At 40.9% G+C, this 20,367-nt stretch overlaps 1 protein-coding gene across 1 annotated transcript; it reads left to right on the forward strand.

Moving 5' to 3' along the window:
* Nucleotides 1–467: 467 nt before the first annotated feature.
* GPLD1 (glycosylphosphatidylinositol specific phospholipase D1) lies at nt 468–19,484 on the forward strand. Its single transcript, XM_009874165.1, has 25 exons — nt 468–564; nt 3,048–3,103; nt 4,045–4,123; nt 4,877–4,974; nt 5,179–5,289; nt 5,505–5,553; nt 6,471–6,525; nt 7,408–7,515; nt 8,197–8,224; nt 8,315–8,454; nt 9,108–9,173; nt 9,729–9,852; nt 10,391–10,530; nt 11,421–11,607; nt 12,593–12,703; nt 13,680–13,754; nt 14,145–14,301; nt 16,105–16,246; nt 16,794–16,893; nt 16,987–17,080; nt 17,643–17,819; nt 18,121–18,281; nt 18,533–18,559; nt 18,653–18,703; nt 19,407–19,484. Exons 1-25 carry the CDS (start codon nt 468–470, stop codon nt 19,482–19,484), a joined length of 2,511 nt encoding a protein of 836 aa, XP_009872467.1.
* Nucleotides 19,485–20,367: the final 883 nt, after the last annotated feature.

A 20,367-nucleotide genomic window follows, 5' to 3' on the forward strand; every position in this document is an offset into this window, starting at 1 on the left:
CTTAGGGGTTTGTGTTGCCTACAGCTCAGGGGCCAGTGTGTTTCTCCCAGCACTGCTGCGGCAGTCGGATTTGATTTTTTGTAAAACCTGACGTAGCAGTCGCAAGGCAAGTGCACCATGGGCTGGACAGCCCGTGGGAGGATGCTGCTCCTCTCTGCTTTTGTATGTCAACAGAAGCCCCCGTTCCTGTTCTCTTTGCTGCTGTGCGGCGATGGCAGGCTTGCTGCCCAAACCCCAGAGGCATCACAGAATGCAAGAGAGGAGAGCACCCACAGGTTACTTCTTTCTTTATAAGTTAGTTTATCTGAGGTAAAGAAGAGCGTTGATACAGCCTTTCAAATCCAGCAGTCGTTTACTTGCTGTGTCAGCAATCTGTCTGAAAGAAAAGGCATGCTCCATCACCTGCATTTCAAAGGTCACAGTGCTACTGTTCCAGGCTCCTGAAAATCACGGTTCGAGCCAGCATCATGGCTGGTTTGAAGATTTGGACTGTTTTGTTGGTTATACTGCAGCATTTTTGTCAAAGATGTATCCCAGGTGGAATTTCAACACATGTTGAAATAGGTAAGACGTGTTCAGACTGAATGTTTGTGTCTTTTGAGTTGCTTGGGAAGAGAAGTAAATTCAGATTTGGCTGGAAAGCAAAGGGAGGAGATAAAGTAACATGCCTTCTACATAATTTTAAAAAAAAATGAGTAACACACAGGGTAGATGAGTAGTTTGTTTTAGGAGTTTGAAACTGCTGGTTTTATGAGCAAAACACTAGAATCAATTTGGTTGTGTATTTTTCCATCTTCTAAAACAGGCGTTATGTAACTGGAATGTTTGTGTCTGAGAGTCTTACGCAGACAGGATTTACTTTGGAGAAAGAAGAGGCATACTTTATGCTGGTTTTAAGATTGTTATATTTAAACTAGAGCATAACACAGATCATTTGTGGTAGCTCTATTCTCAAATTACTGTGTATTAATTTTGCAATACCTGCCTGAGACAGACAAAATGCTGCAATGTGTTTGTAATGATGACTAACATAATGAAAATTTTGTTCTGTTTTCTACTGGTAAGTTGCTATCTGTAGCCTGAACAGCCTAGATTTGTAGAGAATGAAGGAGGGAACTGAGTGAACATAAAATTGGCAAAATATTTGTTTTGAATGTCATGTTTGCAGGCGTTATTTTCAAAATCTGATTTCTGCTGTAGTTGTTGCAAAAACACTCCTGAGTCCTGTGAGGTTATTCTGAGATGTTTACTCGTAGTAAAATGTTGGGTTTAATTGGTTGTTCTTCCATTTCTGATTCCAAGTCTGTTGCTTAAACACGTGGTAAAAGGTATTATGTTGTCTCTACCAGGTAATCTGCTCAGGCTTTAAGTATTGAATACATGCAACTTGGAACATGTTTAAGTTTATTCAAGTTTAAGTTTATTCATGACATTGATTTGAGACTGAGAGTACATTCTCTCACTGAGCGTTGTGCCCTTGCCCAGCCTTCTGCAATCATTTGCTTTTCTTGACGACACGTCAGGAAACCCATAGGAATTGGTCGGAGAAGTCACACTGCCTCAGGCCAGGCAAGCTTGGGGCTCTAATTACTGAGTGTTAGTTTTCAGTTTTCAGAAGCTCACAGATTTATCAGAGTAGAATGCATTGACAAGAAACCTTTGGAACAGCAGCTTACGGGTCTGTCCCAGAGTAAATTTTTTTCCTACTCAAGGAAGCACATTGAGGAAAACCTGCATTTGTATAATTTAAAGATCTTGGTTGTCTGAGGAGTAGTGTGTATGCTGAGCTATTGGGTGATGGTTTACAACAAAGTTTGCCTGTTTGTCTGAAAATGACGTTAAACTGGGATCAGTTCCGAAGCTGCTGAAATCCGTGCTTTTATTAGTGCGCAGAAAAAAGTCCGTGATGATAAGATACTGAAAATTATTGCCAAATCTGAACACTGAGTATTCCGGGAACAAAAAAATTCAAACTGCAGAAAGGAACTCCTCGGACTCAAAACCAGCACTGAAGTCTCTCCTGGGTAGGCTCCTGAAAGTACTTTTTAAAAGAAGAGTGAAAAGCTCTGCCTGTTCAAAATGTTGGTCATGTTCTGGGTGCTCGGCAGAGCTTGGCCGTGTCCTGCTTGCCACCAGCTTGTGATGGAGGTCGATCTGAGCAGGGAGGTTCTTCTGCCAGGAGCTGCCTGCAGACCCTCAGGGCTCAGGGAATCCATCACAAAATTTATCATAAAGGTGAACTTGTAGGACCTGGGCCTGCGTGAGCCATGGGAGAGGGAAGGGGGAGTGCAAGACAGGAAAAGCGAACTGCCGAGCTGAGACATTCTCACACTGCGTAGAGAGAGGGAATGTGTGTTGGAACGGCTGAGCCTTAAAATGATGGACGTAGTGTTTTGAAGTTATTCCTATTTTGGTGCAAAGTTGGCCCATAATATATCTTAATGTATTTGTATAAGGGTAGTTTAGATGAGTAGGTAAAACTCCAAGTGAAAGACCATTCAAACCCACACAGTTTTTCTCTAGATGTTATTCCAAAATGAGAGTGAGTTGGGGTTTTTGTTTTGGTTTGGGTTTTTTTTATATAGTTTATTTGGTAAGGATCAAATTCAAAATATTCTGGGTTATCTTGATCACTCTTAGTTTGTAAATAGCTTCAAGTGAAAACTCTGTGTAGGAAGCCAAGGCCATCACCTGCGCATGGATCTTCAACCGAATAATTTCAGAGGCAATGCTGAGTGTTTTTAGAGTAGCAGATTATCCCTGGGAACCAGCATTAGTAAGGAGATTTCATTAAAGAAAAGTGATGTCAGTTTGTTTCATTTTGTCCTTATGCTTGCTCAGTAACTATTTTGGCAGTAAGAATGTCTGCTTATTCAGTGAATAAATAGCAATATTTACCTTGCTGGCTTTAGATTTTTGTTGTTTTCCATACATGTATAAAATCAGACGTGACAATGCGGAGTATTCTGGTCTTGATAATGGTTCTAACAGAACACAAGCCTGGCCATGGCATCTATGAATCAATGCTTCACTGTCTTGTTTTTCAGCACATAGAGCTCTGGAATTTTTCATAAAGCGTGAAGGAAATGTTAATTACAGAGAGGTAGGAAGTACATTATTACTGCTTGATTGTGTACATGTTTCTTCTGAATGTTTTTGTGTCTTCTTGCCTTTTTTTTCTTTATTATTTATTCTCAGTACTATATGTGTAAATATTGTGCCTGGAGTGTATTTCTACCTTTTTTTAAACCTTTTGACTCCTGAATTCTGTTAGAAATATGTAGCAATTATAATGCATATACTGGATATGGTTTCTTGCATGTTTTCCCGTCTTCTCAAGTCGTACCCTCCATGAGTAGTTCTATTAAAAGAATCAGTAGAGGACTTTTGGAAAGGAGATTTGATAAACATAAGGGCAGCGACGTTCTGAGTTTAGTCCACTGCATGTATCATTTAGCTGGTTTCTGATTCATGCAAATAGCTTTTTCTTTCATAGACTGTATCCAGCAGAGTACTGTAAGCATCTGGGCAGCTTTCATAAACACATAAACAAAACACGTCTTTTGTGTTTAACAGATTTTTGATATCCTTTAGGACAATGTAAATAAGACCATCTTATATAATTTGGTCTTTTATCGAAGCAGGACATCACTAAGGGGAAGTCTTCCTGTTGTCTGCGGCAGACAACCGTGCTGCAATCTGGAGGATAAAGTTAGTGACTCAGGCTTCGTGCCTGGTCCAGGAGAAGGAGGAGGGCACTTTCGGAAGGTCACTGCACCAGCACCTCAGTTAGATCGTACGAACCCTTTCCTAAGTGGCCTTTTACATCGCAGCAGTAGTAGCTCATTAGTTTTGCTTCCAAGGGTTTGGCCCCAGGGAGGGAGCATGATGAGGGATGCTGACGACACTGAAGTAAGGTGTTTTACCAAGATAATAGTTGTATCTGGCTGGATATTTGAATTTTATCTTCAATTTTGACAGTAAACTGTGGGTTTGTGCTGTGCAGTAGCATTCTGATTCTTTTTTCCCCCATCCTTTTCCCAGTTATTACTAAGCCACCAAGATGCATTTCAGGCTGGGAGCATTTATCCTGATGCCTTTTATTCTCCAATCTGCAAGCGTGGTAAGAAAAGCTTTATTAATCCAGTACTGTAACAACAGTAGTTCTGTGTGAAAATCCAGTAAAATTTAGGGAGGTTGAAAATATTCTGTAGTAAGAAATGAAATATGGCCAAAAATATCTTTGTGCAAACCATCCACCACTTTTTGTAATAATTTGAGCCTTTTTGTAGAACTTTATGAGAAAATAATACATTTGAAAATGTTTTTAGAAAGTGACTTTTGGGTAAAGTTAACTATTTAATGTGTAAGGACAATTTGGTAGAAGGATGCTGTTTGGCTAAATTAGGTCAGATTGCTGTGTGCTGTCTTGGGGAGAAATTGAGAGAACGAAAAGATTTTTAAGTCTTAGGGAAAGCCTAAAGCTAATTTCTATATATATACAATTAGATGCATTCCTTCAGTCACCAGCTTCTCTGTCAGGTCTCTCCATGCTCTCCCCACGGAAGGCAGTTTGTCATTGTACTATACCTGCTCACAGGCACAGAGAAAAGGGAGCAGGCACAAAATATTCAGACGTTTCAACCCAAAATCTTAGAAGGTAAATGTAGTGTCTCTTTTGAGAGCATAAATTGTGTAAAAATATGTCTCATTTGGCTCTTTTCATATTGCAAAATATATCGTCTGTATGACATGAAATTGAACAAAAGTCTTTGGGTTTTTTTCATGGAGAAAACCTTTTCTTTTTCACTTTTTCTTCCCCTTCCCCATCTCCCCCAAGAATGAATCAAATGCTGATATAATTTTATTGCAATAGGAATGTTCCATGATGTGTCTGAAGACACTCACTGGTCACCGTTTCTCAGTGCAAGTGTTCGCTACATCAGAAGGAATTATCCTCAGCCTTGGGAAGTGGTAAGAAAATTTCATTAACTTTTGACTTTGCTTTCTACTGCTTTGACTTCCTGTTTCTACAGAGTGGGCAACACTTTGTCGTGCTAACTTCTTGGATTTTAAGAGTTTCCCACCTATATCCTTTGCTTATGTAAAATGCTCACCTCTTCTTTAAGACAGGAGTAAAATTATTGATGTTACCCAAAGTGGATTGTTGTTGCACAGGCCACAGAGAAGCTGGTGGCTTTCCTGTTTGGAATTGCCTCGCACATGGTGGCAGATGTTAGTTGGCACAGCCTGGGCATCGACCAAGGATTTCTCAAGGCCATGGGAGAAGTAAGCCTGTGTTATTTTATCTGTTGATAGAACTGAATTTACTGGAATTGGTAGTGTAGCTTTTGGAGGGATGTAATGTCACAGCTCCTTAAGAACAAAGTCAGTCAGGTCTGGGAGCTGTAAATTTCAGGGCTGCTTCAACAGCTTGTTTCTGCTCATATAGGGAAGGATGAGTGAAATAAAGGAACAGTTCTTTTGTTTTTCTCTTCCTCCAGATTGATTTTCGTGGTTCATACTCAGAAGCTCACAGCACAGGCGATTTCGGTAACGTTTCTGCATGCTGATTTTAGAACCTTCTGTTGAAATAACTAGTCCCCTTCCAAACCACAGTGGGTGATTCTGGCTCCTCTTCCCAGTGCAATGCAGGAGCAGGGCTGGGTCATATGGACACTGTATTCACCCGCTAGCCTGCAGAGTCCTGCTGTACCCGTCCTCATGCTCTGGGCTTCAGGACGTGTGGTAGGGCATATATATTAAAGCCAAAACACAGCCCATAGAATGCTAAAGTTCAGATGGAGTCACTACTGTGATTTTAAATTTTGTATTATTCTCTGGAGATACAATGTATGCAGCATATTTTCAGGTGAACCATTTATGTATTCTAAATATGTCACTGGAGGATCTGCCATGTAAGCGTGTTGACGCGGAAGTCACAGACACTGCTGATGATCAATGTGATCAAGCAAATGCCACTTCATTAACGCACTAATGTGGTTAATATACAGTTCCCAACGTCCTTGTTTTCTAAATGCTCTCTATGGATTGGCTCTTAACAACAAGCACACGCAGTCCATGCTCCTGTCCACGCACTGTTTTCCTTTTGCTGATTCGCTCTTCGCTGCTGATCACACTCCTGTTTCTCCCCACCTGCAGCCTGGGTTTGTTTCTGTTTTCAGTCACAGACACCAGTCACAGCTCCTTGTTTTTGTTTGCTTCAGCATATTCTCACAGCTTGTGACCTTCACAACGTCCTTCACAAACTCTTGTCAAGTGAGGCCTAAAACTTGTCTAAAAACAGGCTGCCTGGCTTGTTCAAAACATGTCCGCTGTCCTCTAAATATCCCACATAAGCGCAAGTAATAGCTGCCTATATCTTCATCCGTGAGTTGTCTGGGGTAGATATTCAATGGATTAGGTTTATTGAGGTGTGCGGGTTTTATTTTTCATTCTTCCATCCACAGGAGGAGATGTACTGAGTCAGTTTGAGCTGGACTTCAGTTATCTGGCACCAAATTGGTAAGATAATGATGTTACGTTCTTTAATAATTATTTCTGCTTTCTCTGTGTACTCCTTATCTTTTTTATTCAAAAGAAACCCTTGAGGCTATTGGAATTTTTCCAAGTTTGATTTTTCTTATATGCATCTTTACTGTTCCATGACATGAAAAACTGGAAGGACAAATTAAAAAAAAAAAAGATTTATGCTTAGGAATGCAGCAAGAAAAATTAAATTATTTGTCTCTGAACATAATTATAAGTAATTACATATGAAGTATTCATTGAAAAAGATTAGCTGGAATGTCCTATCAATTAAATAACTCAGTTAAATCTCACTTAGATTTCCATTTAAAGTTTTGGAAGTTGAGGGCATTTATGGTTATAGGTGCTCTAAAATTCAGACAGATTTTAAAAGCATAAAAAGAAGCAGTTTTAGATAAACCTTTACTTTTCTGGTGATAAAATAGATTTTTTGAGTAGTTTTGTTTCAGTAGGATGCAGTTCATCTAGGTGTAGTAGGCACAGTTCGTAACTAAAACTCGGGGACAGCCGTGGGAAGTGCCTGTTTGGCCAGGAGTAGCTTTGGCACAGTGGAGGGTTGGAGGACATCCTGCAAGATTCTGTGATCGCCCAACCAGGAACCAGTGTGGGCAGTGTGGAAACTCCACCAGCAGTAGCCATAAGGGAATGGTTCTGCAGGTTTCTGACTTTTGAACCGAAACGAGAGGAGCGTGTTGTGCGGAGAGTCCTGGTCTTTCTGCTATTTACGGTTCTTCATGACTTTCTATAGCCTTTGAAATTTAGAATATTTTAAAGCAGGCTGTTGTTATTACAGAACCTGTAATCTTCTATCAGGCAATATGCAAAATGTCTTGTTACAATACTTTGTCTTGTTTTTAGGTATGTACCTGTCAAAGACCTAGCAGCTATCTATAAGGACTTTTATGGAAGAGAGATCATAACTGAAAGCACAGTTACTGACTGTACTTACCTGCTGTTTCTTGAACTGTAAGTTGAAGAGCTTTGTCTGGGTTTTCATAAGTGAAATGATGATCCAATTTGATAATCCAGTTTGAAATGCCTTATGCATTGAGGCCGGCAACATAGACTACCCACTAGACCACAAAATCATAAAACATCTGGGTTATTTCGGTGGCTAGAATACAAATTTGAACTGCTTAATGACTGTTACATTCATTATTATGCCACAGATTCAGTGTCTTAGTTATGTAATGCATTGATGCCTGTTTATTTGAGAACAGCTGTGTCTTCAAGTACCAGTGCCTTGTGGCATGTTAGCAATACAGTTTTCATGTGCTGAAGGACTAGTGTACATACCTAAATAGACTGCTTACCTGCACTTCTTGTAGATCCTTTCAAATCAAAGAATAATTCAGAAGAGGATTTTGATATCTGTAAATCTCTGCTTTTGAATAACCTAAACAGCCTAGTTCTATCCTTTATTTTCAGTTAATTACTAATAGTCATGCAGCTTTTATGAACACTGTGAATTCCTCCAAATGAAAGGCAGCAATAAAGTTAATATCATTACTTCTGGCATTACAGCTTTTAAAAACATATTAACAACCAACAAGGAAATGTAGCAACTTGCATAGTATTTACTGTACAGAAGCTTTGAAAGGGACTTACTCTAAACACATTTATTTCTGAGGATTTTTTTTTTTCCAGGCATGGGGAAAGGCTTGCTGTTGCCAAGGTTGGTTGTCTGTTTTCATTAATAAAATTAAGATATATAGCATTAAGACAATGTAATCCATCTTACTTTAGTATGTTGCTTGTCTCTAAGCTTTTTCCAACATATGCTGGTAAATCTCCATTTCTGGTGGAGAAGTTCCACGAGTATTTCCTCGGAGGAGTGGATGACATGGCATTCTGGTCAAACAACATCTTTGAGCTGACAAGCCATATGCTAGAGAATGGAACCAGGTACAACACATCTCCCGTGGTATGAAACGCAGCAGTCAAGATCTGACACCCATTTAAATGTTCTTCTGAGAGGAGGTGCTGAGCTTTAAATCCCCACCTGGATGAAGGGATTTCGCAGTTGTTAGGTGTTCGCACACGTTTCCCCCAGGCAGGGCCCTGGCGTGCCCAGCTGACCCTCAGCAGGGCAGTTTTAGAGCAATTTTTATGGAAGTTCTAACCTTGTGCTGCCCTGTTGCAAGTGTAACCTTACTGTAAATAACTTTGTAAGACCAAGAATGATCATCCATCAAGATGGAAAATAGTACTGCATCTGTTATGTTTGAAGTACAATATGGCATGAGAATATGTTCCAGAATGGATGGCACTTTTGTTAAAAGTGTTATAGATTAGTAGAATTAGTAGGAACTCTTACGATAAGTTTCCTTTAACAGTTATATGATGACATGTGAGATTCATGTAGAACCTCATCAAGGTCGTTAAAAGACATATCAGAGGTGTTTCTAAAGATTTTAATGATGCTCTGGTTTTGAATAAGCAGAGTTTCTTGAGAAAACTGGTGACTTCTAACAGGAATCAATAAAGATAAAAGTTGTATTTTTCATTTCACTAACTCCATGGGAAAATCCTGAAATGCGTTTTGCATCTCTCTTTAGTGGCTGCTTCCTGCCTGAGAACCCTCTGTTTATAAACTGCACGGGGGCACACAGGGACAGCTTTGTGTAAGTACATCTCTGAAGGTTCAAAGATCTGCTAATGGGAGTCTTACGCTAATGCGGACAGTGAGCTACTGAAAATTAAACATCTTTTGTTTTTTCTTGTGGTGTGTGCATTTGAGATTCTCTTAACATGAATGAGTAAGCTCCATGGAGAGGAACGGTGCAAAACCTAGGAGAGACTTTTACCTTCCAAGCGTAAGGACAGGAATACTTACGTAGGGCTTCCGGTGCTGTCTTCACACTTCATTTGTTGGTGTTTTTTGTTCCACTAGTCATGAAACTGCTGATTCATGTTTACCCTTACCATAGCTAAAGTCTCACCTCATTTATGTACAGAAATACGGAACTCAGCTGTTGGGAGCGCAAGTGTGTGTATTCCTCCAGCAAACGTCTTGGGAGAAACCAGCTTACTTGGTGTCTCTGGAGAACTCCATTTATGCACAGGACAGATACTCACCAAATTGCCTGCAGGATGTTTGCTTCTCCTAGCTTTGTCATAAAATACTCAGGTCACTCTTTCAGCTATATTACTTGTTGTTACCTCCTTCTTTATTTTAGTGGACACAAGCAATCAAAACATGAACATCACAAAAATACAACTTCTTTGCTTACAAAAACGCTTGAGAAGAATATAAATTATACAGAGAGAGGAGTTCACTTCAACATACAATCCTGGGCAACAGTAAGTGAGAAGTGACAAATGTGTCAGGTAAAATTCATCTCTATATAAAAATGTTTTAATTTCTGTCTGAAATACTATGTGATGGAGGACAGTCTCTGGATGTTAATGGTAGCCTCTGCTTCACTGGATGGAGATTCCAGCACCATTATTATCTATGTATTTTCCCATACATTGTAAATATTCAATTATTACACTTTGCTTATTGTATAGTGAAGTTAGAACACATCTTGCTGTGCCAAAAATGACAAAGTTTGTCTTTATTTTTTACTCTTTAGATTTTAAACCTTAGGGAATCACATAATCACTTTTTGGGGTTAAGAAATCCCACCAAAGCACAGCAGTGAACAATTAGCAGAGCTCAGTTTAGTGCATACAGATTTTTGTCTTTTTCTAAAATGATGGTTACGACCTGAGTCGGAGTCAACTTAGCTCATTGTGGTGGTTTCTGTGGTGGCTTGGTTTTTGTGGTGCTCCACAGTGCTTTAGAGTTTTGGCCTGTATTTAAACCATTCTTATGTCTCTATTATTTTTATTTCAGAATTCCCTCCACTTAATAAACCGTGCCTTTGCGGCCAGTGTCTGGAGAGCATTAGCAGCTACACATCGCAAATCTTCTAAGCACATCACCAAACCAACAGCTTCGTATTTTCTGACTTCGCCCTACGCTAGACTTGGATGGTTGGTAGATTTTCATCTCACCTCCCTCTTAATTTCTGAAAATTTTGAGTACACACCAAAATATTAATGTTTATTCTTTGAATGCTTTTTAAAGGTGACAGTCCAATTAGTGATACAAGTCTGACTGAATGGCTTATATCATAGAATCATGGAATCATTTAGGTTGGAAAGGACCTGTAAGATCATTGAGTACCAACTGTTATTGTCTAGCCACAACAAAAAGTTAACCTGAAAAAGCTTTCTTTCAGATGTTAATGTAAACCTCTGTGTCGGTACTGAACAAAACTGTATCAGGAGCAAAACTTCCACTCAGATATGAATCCCAGTCAGATAACCTCTTTCTTTGGAAGGGTTGTCTTGTCATTTTTTTACTTTCTCTCCTTAGTGAAGGAGCTCAGTGTTCTGTGTGTGATTCAGCTCAGAATGGAAGGAACCTAAATCAGAACCAACATGGGCTCTAGTTTTGAATAGTACAGAAACATCGTTGCCCTTTTCTGGTTATGAGTTGATGTTTGCACAGAATTAACTGTCTGTCTTGAACTGATGGCTGGTGGTGCCAAGTGAGTGTTCTTGGGAACGCTACAAGACGAGCAGTCAGTTCAAAGATAGATTCAGGGAACAGAAAGGGGCATATTCTCTCTCTTTGTCAGAGTGATTCCAGCTTGACCTGCAACAGGGAAGAGTAAAAAAATAAATTTACGTTGCTGCTCATCTCTATTTCTTCTGACTCAAAAATTGAGGATTTAATTCTTGAGTTTACTTCACACCAGCCAAATTAATAGTAGTTAGTTCTTTCCTCTCCACATTTCCTTTCTAAACTCAGACATGTTACTGAGACCTGTGATCCCTTTGCTTATTTACTATTAAGATCATCTATTAAATCTGTCCAGGGCGATGATCTCAGCTGACCTGAACAGAGATGGATACGAAGACCTGGTTGTTGGGGCTCCAGGTCACAGCACGCTGGGCCGCGTTCAGACGGGCCGGGTCTACGTGGTCTATGGCAACCGGTCAGGTCTGCCGCCAGAAGACATGGACCTAGATGGCAAAGCTGATCATGTGCTGCAGGGTCATCAGGTGAGACGGCGAGTCACATATGTGCCACTTAAATTTTTCTGCCTGAAAATGTGGTAAATTTTGACTGCACAACAGTATCGTTAATATGCATGAGGATTGTTCCTGGAATACCTCTTCTGGTAGGAGGATGTCGTATGCTTTTCAAATAAAATTTAAAGCAATGGTGAGCTGTAGGCTTGCTTTTATTGCTGTGACAGACAAGTGGGTGTTAGAACATAATTTACCCTTGAATAAATCCAAGGTAGTGTCTCTAAGCCACAGCACAGCTCATTCAGGTCCCTGCATTTAAGAGAATACTGTGATTTTATCTTCCTTTTTAATATAAAATTATTAATTCAATGTAAGTTTCAATTCCTTTGAAGTTATATTTTTTTTTAATTACTAACTTCTCACAAAACCACTGTTTGTCTTTACATGAGTACACATTATTTAAAAAAAAAGAGAGCGCTACAATTTGACATAATTGGCTTGTAACTGAGAAGCAGGATCAAATCATCTTTTTGACTAATGAAGATGATCCTTTGTAGGAAGTATCTTTCTTCACAAAGAGAACAGAAAGAGATATGTTGCTTTTTAATCTATTTCTGTGGGTAAAAACTGTGCAGTAACAGCCGCTGATTTCTTACAGAGTGTGTTAGTGGTGCACAGCCTCAGTGCTTTGAAAAGGAAAGATCACATGCTTAACGTCGGCGGTGCCCTGGGCTCAGAAGAGGAGAGAGCAAAGGAGTGCTGTATTGTGTTCAGTTATATTTTAACACCTGCGTATCCTCAGAGTGGTTGACTCTGAGTTACTGTGGTAGTGTGACATTTATCTCCTGGGAGAACAGCGATGCTAGGAAAATCTGAAGAATTGTTGGGATGGATTTTTGTCATCTCTGTTTCTAGTTCTTCCCTGTGCTGTGATTGCAAATGTGCATTAGGTTTTGATGGTTTTGTCTTGAAAATGTCTGTTATTCTCATAAGAGCAATCCCTCTTCTTTTTTAGCCCTCAGGAAGGTTTGGTTCTGCCTTGGCAGTCCTGGACTTTAATGAGGATGGCATGCCAGACCTGGCAATCGGAGCGCCTTCTGTGGGGTCTCAGTTCCTGACATACAAGGTTAGCCGTGCACAGGGGTTTGCTGGTTTTTTTTTCCTTGAAACAGAACATTTTGATTGAGACGCATTTTTTTTGGAGCATTGAAATGAGAGAGAATTTCTGTTGTCGCTCAGCATGACACTGTTGTGTAAACACAAAGGTTTATAACCCAGGTGGGTACCAGAACTAGTATAATGGCAGCTCTCTGTATTTCTCTTCCAGCAGCCATTGTGCGCATTAGGAGTCCAAATCAGATTGCACCTTTGTAGCATGGATGTGCTAGAATTGTAAGAAGCCATTCATGAAATACATGAAATTCATGAAATACTTTTTATTTAGGAACAGAGAGACTGGACTGGGCCTCATGGGTCAGTGAGCTTTGTCATCTGCTGTCACTGGCCAACAGATTATACCTAAAGTGCGATATGAGCAGAGACACACTTGCTAAAATAACCAAGTTACAGACTTGCAGTTTACCAGATTAGCCCATGTAACTGACCTTGAGTATGCGAACTGAGAGGCAAAATGTTTTAGTTTAAACCACATCCATTAAACTAAAAACTCTTCAGAACTTCAAATACTAACTCAAGTGCCTAAATAGAGATTTAAATGCTTTTGTATATGCCCACTAGCTTTGAAAACTGCATGCATCTGTTGTGCTTGGCACTGTGTACCGTTGCATTAAATAATAATTAACAGCATTTGAGCCACCTGAATGTGTGTATAACAAATGTAAATATGCAGTATGCTGTCCTTGCTCCTTATCCACAGTATGATGAAAATACATTTCTCTCGTTTGTTTCCTGGTTGTAGCAGCATGGGTGTTCTTGGGTCTGGGATGGAAAAGACGAATTATAAGAAGGATCTGATGGGAAGAATGCTCTTGTATTAATAGCCCTTGCAGAACTGTTTCACTCGTTGTGCTTTGTCTTGTATTTCATAGTTGGTGCTGACATGCAGGTGCTCTCATGCTGTGTTTGCTTTTCCTGCCTTTTAGGGTGCTGTGTATGTCTATTTTGGCATGGAGGGAGGAGGCTTTGCATCTGAACCAAACGTTACCATCACTTGCCAGGTATATTGGTCAGGGTAACACAGGGCTATACAAGCAGGAGATGAAATAAAGGGGAAAGGGGCTTATGGTCCTAAAAAAGAACATTAAAATCAAACCTCTAATTGCAAGGGAGTTTAGACTGATGGGGATGATGCGAGCAGGTGCTTGCCTAGATTGGTTGTATGTGGGAAAGACGTTTGTACTCCAGTGCAGAGGAGGCGGCAGGGTGAATAGAAGGACGCTTAGTCCTCTGAAAAAAAAACTCAAAGAAAATAAAATGGAAGTCTGAGTTGGGAGGGTAATTTCATCAGAAGCAGACAAAGTTAGCTCTTCAGAAGTAAGTTGCTCTATTTTATTACAGAATTGGTGATTTCAGTTCCATTTCAGGCTTAAACTAACTGTTTTTTGCAGTATCCCTACTGTAATCTTGGTTGGTCCCTCCTGGCGGCTGATCTTGATGAGGATGGAAATGCTGATCTGGTTGTGGGCTCTCCCTATGCACCTGGTGGTGGGCAACAGAGAGGATTTGTGGTTGTGTTTTACTCTTATTTCAACAGAAGTGACCAAGGTAATACTGATTCAGTTCATTAACCCTTCCATATTTTATGTGACTGTTCATTTGTTCCTAATTAATCATGGGATAATTTGGGTTTGAAGGGATCTCACGAGGTGTCTACCTACTCTGTAAGGGGACATCTATGAAGTCAGACCAGATGCTCAGGGCTTTATCCAGTCAGGTCTTAAAAACCTCCAGTGACGGAGATTACACAGCCACTTAGGCAGCTGTTCCTCTTCATGGCTGTCCTCAAAGGCAAAAAAAATGTCTTGTTACCACCAGTACAAACCTCTCGTTTCTTTTTATGCTCGTTGTTTGCTGTCTTCCCATCATGCACAGTGAAGTCAGAAGGCCCTGAGTACCCCAGCGTGCTGGGAAGAGCCTGACTCTACCTCCCCCTTAACCTCCTCAGAGGTACTGGCAGGCTGCTATTAGGTCCTCCTGAAACCTTCTCTTCTCCAGGCTGAGTAAGTGCCGGTCCCTCCGTCTACTCCCAGCAAAGTGCTCCGGCCCCCAGCCATCTTGGTGACCCTCTGCTAAATTTGCTTCAGTTTATCAACATCTTTCCTGTTTTGTGGGGTCCACAGCTGAACAATGTGTTTTGGTCTAAGGAGGAGTTAAGGGGGAACAGTCGCTTATGGAGCCCAGTTGTCACGGAGACACACACAAAACCAGACAGGGCAGCTACAAGGTATAAAATATATTCTAACCCGAAAACCACCGTGCAGTCCAACAAAGTGTATTACAGATTCGGATGCAAGTTGGGAATTATCACTATGCAACTGGATTTAGGAATTAGCGACTATTCCTCTAGAAATATGACCAAAATGTGCACACCCTGACTCACTAAAAGGGGGGAAACTTTTACCTTAAGGTTACCCAGCAAATCAATCACCCATGGAGATGGGCAAGGGCTCTCCAGGATACATACAGAAGTCCCGCTCACCAGTAAGGGATAGTGGGTGCTCTCAATCCCAGGAAGTTTCCTTGGACAGCATCCTGATCCGAAGGGAAGGGGGTGTCCCGACTGCAGCCCTGCTGCTCTGAGGAGGACTAACTCCAGTTGGCTCTCCTGCGGGGCCCCATTTGTACCTGAGTCGAGTCTGGGTGTGGGCAATTTCTAATGAGTTAAGGAGCCAGTGCACAAAGACACAGTAAACAGTCATCAGGCCTCAGTGGCTGTCCTTGCCCGGTCCCTGGAGCAGGCCCGTTGTCATGGAGGGGGCAGCTGCCAAACCCATATAGAGCTACATAAAGTTAATAGGGGTTGGGCGGGTTACAGAGGTATTCAGAGCTTTGTCAGAATCACGCAATTGAGATTTCCAATAACACTTAATTTCGGTAGCTTATTCTACTTCATGTAAAATTAGAAACCACAAGCAAAGTAGTTCTTGAAACGCTGCTGACTGACGTTTTTGCAAAACCACAACACAGTGAATTATTTGAATTAAAGCCAGAATTATTTGAAGATTCTCCTCAAAGAATTGCAAGTTCTGATAAATGGTTTCAATGTTGTCCTGTCCCCAAGAAGGAGTCGCTAGCTTAGGACAGGCTTGCCCAATCGCTTTCCTGCGTGGGCTTTGTGTGGGCTAGTGTGAGGATTTAGAAGCAGGCTAGGTTGAGGAGAGGCTTTTCCCCTGCCAGTACAGTCGCAGGCTGGGCAGGCCAAGTCAGCGGTAACTGATGCCGTGTCGTGGGTGATGTGCCTTTGCTTATAGAAACTGATTGTCACAGGATGAATCAGTGGAGGTTTGCTAACAGATTTTCTATGTCAGGGCACACCAAGATTTAATTTGTATTTTTTTGGTCTGTCAGGACTTCTGTCTGTGCAGGATGCCAATTGGATGGTGAAGGGGGAAGAAAACTATGCCTGGTTTGGATTTTCACTCAACAGCTGCCAGCTGGAGAACACAACACTGCTGTTGATCGGTAGCCCTACGTGGAAGAGTTGTGCTGGGTGTGTTCTGTAGGACAGCTTACTCTCTCTTCCATTCTGCCCTACATCTACAGTGCTTAAGATTTGTAATAGATTAGACTTTCAGCTTTTCAGGAAGTTTCTTCTTTGTCCTGCTTAGAATATTTTAATTAAATTGGGGTTTTTATGCCTTCACCCTTCATCATGAAGAGAGAAGGGTCTTTGTTTTAGAGACACTTAAGGTTTTCTTGGGGAGGGGGAGATGGGACACAAAAATGCTGTCAGGTAAGCACCTCTAAAATAATCTGATAGATAGCATGTACTTTTGAGATAGCATTTTTAAAAACAAACCAAACACAAAAATGCATCGGGTGATTAAAAAAAGTAGATGTGAGAGGCCAATAGTCTGGACTCTAAATGTTGTGTAACTAATTAGAACAAACATGGGAATTACTAAAATAGTTTTCTAGAATTTGGCAGCCACTATTATTCCAAACTAAAAGAGGAAAATATTTTAAGATGAGCAATCTTAGCTGAATGTACAAACCAGTGTTGTCACATACTAACATATTTTGCTTTGGAATTTAAGCTGCCACCCCTTCTCCTTGGGAGACAGAGCGAGCGTTGGGAAGGTGTATGGGTACAACCCACCAAGCACAAAGCCATGGTTTGCAGTTGCTGGAGACAAGGTAGGGCTCTTTCTAAGGTATGGGACCTGATGAATAATTTGAAGTAAATTGGCATTCTGTAGAAATGACGTAAGCATTTTGAAAATCTCACAGGCCATGGGCAGGATGGGTTTGTCTCTGGCCAGTGGTGTGATGTCTGTGGCTGGGGTCACCAGGACGGTTGTGGTGGTGGGTGCACCTACTGCAGGTACGTCCTGAAAACTGGAAACCATTTCTGCTCTGAGATGTTTGTTTTTGTATGACCAGAGAATGATACAAAGTTGAAAGTTAGAAAAGGGACATTTGAATAACCACATAATTAAAAAAAATAATTAGAAATAATCACTATGTAAGTCCTCTTAACTGTGCCTCGACTTCAGTGAAGTTTTTTCCTTCCTTAAAATTAGTTTAGCAGCATTACTACCTTGCATTATTTATGTAGCAGTGATTTACTAGTAGACTATATATTTCTTGGAATTAAACCAAATCAGTATGTTGTTTTAACAGCAGGCAGTAAGGAGTTAGGAAAGTCAAAATGTAGAGTTTTTATCTTTCACTTGAATGCATTTTTCTACTGGTGCTATTGCCACAAGATTGTTTCTGTCCTAATTAGTGTTAATGCCATATAGCATTTGATCTTGTTTCATAAATTATGTTACTTTTGGCCATGCTTTGTAATGGCAGCGTGGCCTGCTGTCCACGTATTGCAGGTATTAAACCTGAGTTCCTATGTGTCACACTCAACTTCTGCTACATCTTCTTTTTTGTAGATGGCCTGTCCAGGATTTCATTTATATCGTCAGTGCTGCAGCAGGCTGGGCTGGTGCTGCTTTATGATCTGAGCAACAGCACCAAGCCTTCCTTGCTCAGCACGCTCAGTGGGGACAGGAGGTTTTCTCGCTTTGGAGGAGCTGTGCACTTAAGTGACCTGGATGATGATGGACTAGGTGAAGCTTGAATCTAGATCAGAGGTGAAAAGTTTTACTTTTGGCAGCAGGAAGCCGGTCACCTACATACTCATACAAGTGCTAAATGCAGTCTGCTTCCTCAACTGACTTGTACCAGTATTCCATCGTGCCTTGTGAGGAGGCATCTTTAAAATCCAGAGCAACTCAGTCAGAAATTGAAACGTTTTAGCGTTACTAGGAAATTGTGGCATCTAGAGGCATGTAAATGCCACCTCTCACAGGTTTTGGTTTAGCATTATTTCACTCCTGATGTGTTGTGTCATCCTTGTAATGTTTGCAGATGAAATGATTGTGACATCCCCACTGCGAACTAATGATCAGACCACGATACTGTTTGGCGGAGCAGCTGGCCGCGTTTACATTTACAATGGAAAGCAGGCATCCTCAGGGAACGTGACAGGCCACTGCAAGTCATGGACATCCCCCTGCCCTGAGAACTGGGTAAGAAAACCATAAAATCAGGACATGAGGTCATAATGACAGCTAAGTAATCACATACAGTTAAGATATCTAGTGCGTTCTGACTTTGGTCTGAGAAAACAGAAAGTTTGATTTTGTTTCTGATTCTGTGTGATTTGACTCTTCCTGTTTGTTCTTGAATTACTTTGCTGTTCAGTAGCCAGGGTTATTGCACTGGTCTTCTACTTGCCTAGTGTGGTACTCTTCACTGACTTTCTTTTTCTTTTCTTCAGGCACAGTATGTTCTGATTTCTCCTGAGGTAAGTAACTAGAAAACAAACTATTGAGAGAAACAAAAAAGTCCCGCTTAAAAAAACCTAACAGCATTATAACAAGCAATGTTATTTTTACAGGAACTATCAAGATTTGGGAGCGCTGTTATCACTGTAAAATCTGAAAGAAAGGTGAGAAAAATTGCTGTTGTTTGGTGCTTTGTAATATCTTTGTACCTCGCATATACTAGCTAACACCACATACATCTCTTACTCATTTGCAGAAGTCTTGAGTGCTTTGTGTAGTTAATTAAGTTTTCTGAAGTCATTTTCTGAACCAAAACTTGAATTAAAATCATAAAGCTCTCTGAAATAAAACCATTTTAGAGGTGGATGAGCTATGGAGTTGCCAAAATTTGGGTACCTGAGACCTGAATTGAAAGAAATTGCTTTAAAACAGCCTGAAATCTCAACTACTTAGGTGTTTGCTCAGGTTGCACAGTAAATCCAGTGTTAGTGCCAGCTGCCAGCCTGTGTGCAGGGTGGATGCTCAGCTGTGGAGTAAAGCAGGCACCCAAACCAGGCCTCTCATTTCACGTTTACGGGCTGGCTGTCATAGCTATCCCTCACGCTGAATGCTGTTCGTGTGTCTGTGTTCACAATCATTTATTTAACTGGTTCCAGCTTCTTCCAATTCTCCCAAATGACACAAAGTCTGTTTGCCAAATGGTTTTGTAAATCACTCTTCTGATGAGGGGGATTGCTGTCATTTCTCCTCATCACATTTCTGTATGACACTAACGATAGGGACAGAATCTAGTGTCTGTTAGGAAGCTGAAGGCTTGAACCCAACCTGGAGTTATGTTTTGGTAACCCTTGCTCTGTTTCTCTGTAGAAAGAAGTTGTAGTGGCAGCAGAGAGAAGTTCGGCGAAGGCTCGGCTTGGCGGAAGGCTTTTTGTCTACTCACTCTGAAGGTTCATGGTAGCCTTTAAGACCAGGGCACAGCTGGTCTTTTAGTGAAGAATCTCTGTAGTATCTGTGATACTTCCCTTAACCCATACAAACCAACAGGCTGCGTGACAGCGAACCTCTGACACCTGCACATCCCAGACAGCTCCATAGGGTCCTAGGTGGCGATAAGGGAGGATGGGATAGTCACTGTTGCTGTCAAAATAATACGCATGGAGGAGCAGCTCTAAGCCAGACAGAAAGGTGGGCACTGACTAAGGGACCTGCCTCTGTCTTGCAAGTCTCAAGCTGTAAGCCAGCCAGGGTGTAGGGCAGCCGGGAGCTCCCAGAGAGGAAAGCCCAAGCAGGGCTTATTAAGTTGTAGGAAGCGCTTTTGCTTTCACAATTGTGACCGAGTACTCCAACACCCTTTCTTTGTGTTTTCACGTAAAATCTCATGACCATGGTAATTTAGAACTCTTAACGGCTTTTATTGTTAACAGTATTGACTTCTTCAGCTAATTAATACTGATGTTGTACAATGCAGGTTTAACAGTGTGCACCAATTATCTATTAAACAACTTGAGCAGCAAGATGTGATGCTATTACACGTGTCTATGGACTAGTGTTGGTATTTTCTCTCTCTTGCCTCCTTCACAACATAAAACATTCTTTTTATTTGAAATAACACGAGTCAGTGGGAATAGCACAGAATTCTGAAGATGACACACCTCAACTTACCTTCGGAGGAGCTATCTCTCTCACAGAAGTTGTTTAAAAATAAAGAAGGGCAAGGTGATCATTAGCTTGAAGTATAATGCATTTTGACACCTATCTGGGAGATTTTACTTGCCCAAATAGCAGAACACTTAAAAAAAGTTCAACATCTGAACTCTATGAAAAAGAA

This window comes from Apaloderma vittatum, unplaced genomic scaffold, assembly GCF_000703405.1.
Source record: "Apaloderma vittatum isolate BGI_N311 unplaced genomic scaffold, ASM70340v1 scaffold38957, whole genome shotgun sequence".
NCBI classification, from domain to species: Eukaryota; Metazoa; Chordata; class Aves; order Trogoniformes; family Trogonidae; genus Apaloderma; species Apaloderma vittatum.